This window comes from Calcarisporiella thermophila (genome assembly GCF_041956535.1).
Source record: "Calcarisporiella thermophila strain CBS 279.70 unplaced genomic scaffold VTP21scaffold_46, whole genome shotgun sequence".
Taxonomy (NCBI): Eukaryota; Fungi; Calcarisporiellomycota; class Calcarisporiellomycetes; order Calcarisporiellales; family Calcarisporiellaceae; genus Calcarisporiella; species Calcarisporiella thermophila.
Window position 1 is genome coordinate 58,856 of NW_027192236.1, and position 3,848 is coordinate 62,703.

At 35.7% G+C, this 3,848-nt stretch overlaps 1 protein-coding gene and 1 non-coding gene across 2 annotated transcripts; both read right to left on the reverse strand.

Annotated features, from left to right (window-relative positions):
• Nucleotides 1-810: 810 nt before the first annotated feature.
• VTP21DRAFT_9043 (uncharacterized protein) lies at nt 811-2,497 on the reverse strand (the record flags this gene model as incomplete). Its single annotated transcript, XM_069399959.1, has 5 exons — nt 811-913; nt 987-1,650; nt 1,740-1,968; nt 2,066-2,385; nt 2,470-2,497. 5 exons carry the CDS (start codon nt 2,495-2,497, stop codon nt 811-813), a joined length of 1,344 nt encoding a protein of 447 aa, XP_069245581.1.
• Nucleotides 2,498-3,761: 1,264 nt separating this feature from the next.
• Nucleotides 3,762-3,833, reverse strand: VTP21DRAFT_t376. The gene has a single exon. It is a non-coding gene; the product is annotated as a tRNA-His (tRNA).
• Nucleotides 3,834-3,848: the final 15 nt, after the last annotated feature.

The window sequence follows — 3,848 nt, forward strand, 5'->3', positions numbered from 1 at the left end:
GTCAAGTTGTGCCATGTCCACGTGGCGAAGTGGATACCGCGTTGCCCTCCGGAGACTCACTTTGCAAGATAAATAAATTTTATTTATCTTGCAAAGTGAGTCTCTTTCATTAGATTGTGCAAATTGCGATAATATCATTATAATATAAGCGGAACCCCCTTAGTATTTAGCATCTATTTTTTCAGTCAATTGTCAATCAATCAATAAAATAATGCCGCACGTATATTCTTTACTCAAAATTACAATAATTTCAGATACATCTTATGACATATACAACAAACTTTTATGTAGTGCTAATAATGTATGCTTGTTTTCTTGAATACTATGGAGATGTTTCCGGAAAATTGTATGCATGTAAAGAATTATGTAAACCATAAGTTCTTCAATGGTAGTCAACATTTAGTCAAAATTTTTAAGGTCACGTCACCAGATAAAAGAAAAAAGCAATAATATGTATAAAAGTTAAAAGAATAGCAAAATAAAGAAAGAAAACTGTTGATATGCTTTCTCTACATACGCCAGTCATTCATAATCAATAAGAAAGAGTAAAGGTAAGAAATAACAATAAAATAATAGTGAAATATATATGTAAAAGGGTAACAACACGAAAAAAGTAAAAGGAAAATCTGTTAATGATGAATGTTAGGTGCAGAAAATATAGAGAGGGAGGCAAAAAAAAAGGCAATGGGGGACAAGAGAGAAAAAGTGAGTATTGGACAGACGGGTAACTGCATTTTCATTTACACTGTCATCAATACCACCTCAATCCCAGAATGAATTCATCTAATAACCCTGCTTGATGAGAGCATTCTACATTGGCTGATAGCATTGCCCACCTGCACTGTTTGCGCCGTACGGAGAGTAACCACTTACGGATGGACCAGGTATCCCCGTTTTTGTCTGGCTTCGAAGACTTTTAAAGTAAAAACCAATAGTTTTATACTAAGATAAATTGTATTAATAAAATGGATGAAAGGCATACTCACATTCTATCCGAGGGAGGGATTCTTTGATTCACAGGAGGTAGTACCGGATCATTTAACATATGGGATCTTGATCCTGAGATCGGAGTTCGTCCAGATGGAGAAACTCTTCCCGTTCCTGGGGTCATCACAGGCTGAGATGATAAAGCTGTGGCAGGAGCTGCACGGCTACTACCACCAGATGCTAAAATTTGATGTTGATTTGGCAGTCTCGAGTGAATATTAACACCTGAATTCGATAGCTGATTCCGCTCTGTCCCAATATTTGCCTGTTTTGATAGACTACTCTTTTCCAATACTCTCCCACTACCAGATTCCTCTGCGGCAGCTTTATTTGCGTCTCGTTCTAATTTCATTATCGTCCAATCAAATACGTAGTCATATTGAAAACCTTCGCGAACAAATAGGTCCCGGAATAATTTACGTAAATAGCTGTAATCAGGCTTATCGTCAAAACGCAATGAACGTGCATAGTTAAGATAGATGGCGAACTCGTTGGGAAATCCGCGGCACAGCACCTCCGTTGGAGTGGTCATCTTCTTCTCCATGATTCGATCATATTTTTGTTTTTTAGTGGCAGCTTTCAGCCCTTGCCAAGGAAGTGACCCACGAAGGAAATACATAAAGACATAGCCGAGAGATTCGAGATCGTCACGACGTGATTGTTCTAAAAGTTCAATAAAAATAGTAGAATCCAAAAGGTATTAAAAAGCGCAATAGGTTAAAAAAAGGAATGACAAGGATTGAATATCTCACCAACTCCCAAGTGCGTATTAATAGAAGCATAGCGTGCTGTACCAGTCAAATTCTTATTTTCACGATAGGGTATATGCAAATGACTCTTTGGATCTCGGTATCGCTTTGCCAAACCAAAATCTATTACATTCACTTGATTGCCACGTTTTCCGATTCCCATCAAGAAGTTATCAGGCTTAATGTCACGATGAAGAAAGTTCTTTGAGTGGATATATTCAATCCTCGATATCTATAGAAGAAATAAAATGTTAGTAAATTCAAGCATATCCTTTTGATTGCAGCACCCAGGCATTCAGTATAAATATATGTGAAAAAATTAAGCGTACCAGTTGGTCAGCAAGTAGTAACACGGTCTTTAAAGAAAACTTCCTTTGGCAAAAATTGAAAAGATCCTCCAAAGATGGGCCCAATAAATCAAGCACCATGCAGTTATAATCGCCTTCAGTCCCATACCAACGAACGAACGGAATTCCTACGCCCCCCGCAAGTATTTTATACACTTTTGTTTCATAATCGAGTTGCGGGTGCCGTGAGCGAACAGATTCAAGTTTAACCGCCACTTCTTCACCATTATATATATTAACTCCAAGATAAATATCACCAAATGATCCGGATCCAACTTTTCTTCCAAGGCGATATTTATTTCCTGTGTAATCAATTAAAAGGATGGATCAATTTCGAGTTTTCAAAAAGTGCCGGTAATTCATGACAAGCTTCAATGATTACTCACCAATCTGAAGCCCTTGTGATGAAGCCATCGAGTATAAAAAATAAGGTATTATGAATTACTGTGAACTGATTGTAATAGATGGATACGAAAATGCCTCTATAATAAAAAGAAAAAAAAACAAGAGGCAAAAAAAGGTTGGGATAAAAGGGTAAATAGTTGATAAATGAATCTTAATCAAACTCTACTCTTTTATTTCTCTATCCCAAAATTTGGACGCTAGCTGTAGAAATGTATATATAATACTGAAATAAGACGATGAGAGTAAGATGGGATTCAGGGATGAGTAGTGAAAAAGAAAGCTTTGAATAATAAATAATAAAGAGGTTTTCAAAATATTAAGGTGAAATAATTTATGGGTGTGAGAGTGGCTGCGGAATGAGTGGATTCCTCCAGTCTCTGTTCTCCAAAGAGAATAAATTCTTTCTGACCGCACAGCATTCGTACAGTGTGCGTATTTTTATTTTAAAATACGAATAGTTTTCGTGAAAATTTTCATCCACGCACTGCATAGCGAATGTACACAAATGCCGGCATATTTATGCTAACAGCACAACGCGAAGCTTATTATCTTCTTTAACTTAGCATATGATATAGAGCATCCAACTATTCTAATATCACATGTTGATTTTGTGTGTATGGTTATCGGCACTTGAACATATATTGTCATATCAGCAACAATAAAGAGTACGCGGTTTAGTGTATTTCTTAAATATTAAGGAATAATTATTAGTTTTATTAGATTTCTAGTCTGATGTTTGATATTATTCCACAATTGGTTTTGCAGAGTAGGGCTAAAAGCGTTTATGGAGATAGAGAAAAAGTGAACTAGCATTAGTCCGTAGTGCGATGGAATACTGAGATAGGAGCACATATATAAATAATTGTCATTGACGGCTTTCGATATTAAATAGAATAATTATATGAGCGTCTGTAAGGTATAGAATTGTAATACCTAATTTCTTCCTTTTCATTTCCTGGGAATCACACGCTTGTCAGAGACTTAAGCGGGACAAGTCGATTTAGTTTAACGGTAAATAAACATACTGTTTAACTCTCTTTTTTATATTGTTTTATCGATTCTCTTAAAGTAGCCTCGATTAATAGACCAAATTAAAATTATACGGTTAATCTACAAATAAAACCCAATTTTAGATTAATCTTTATACCAATTACAATCTTAGAGTTTACTATATATTATTGATGATAAACTTAGAGATATAAAGAGAATAAAAATAGTATAGTTGTTCCGTGTAAAAAAAATAGCTTTGGGTCGATTGTAGAAATATTTAAACTGCCGTCGCCCGGAATCGAACCGGGATCATCACGGCCACAACGTGATGTACTAACCATTATACTACGACGGCATATAATTGGATGGT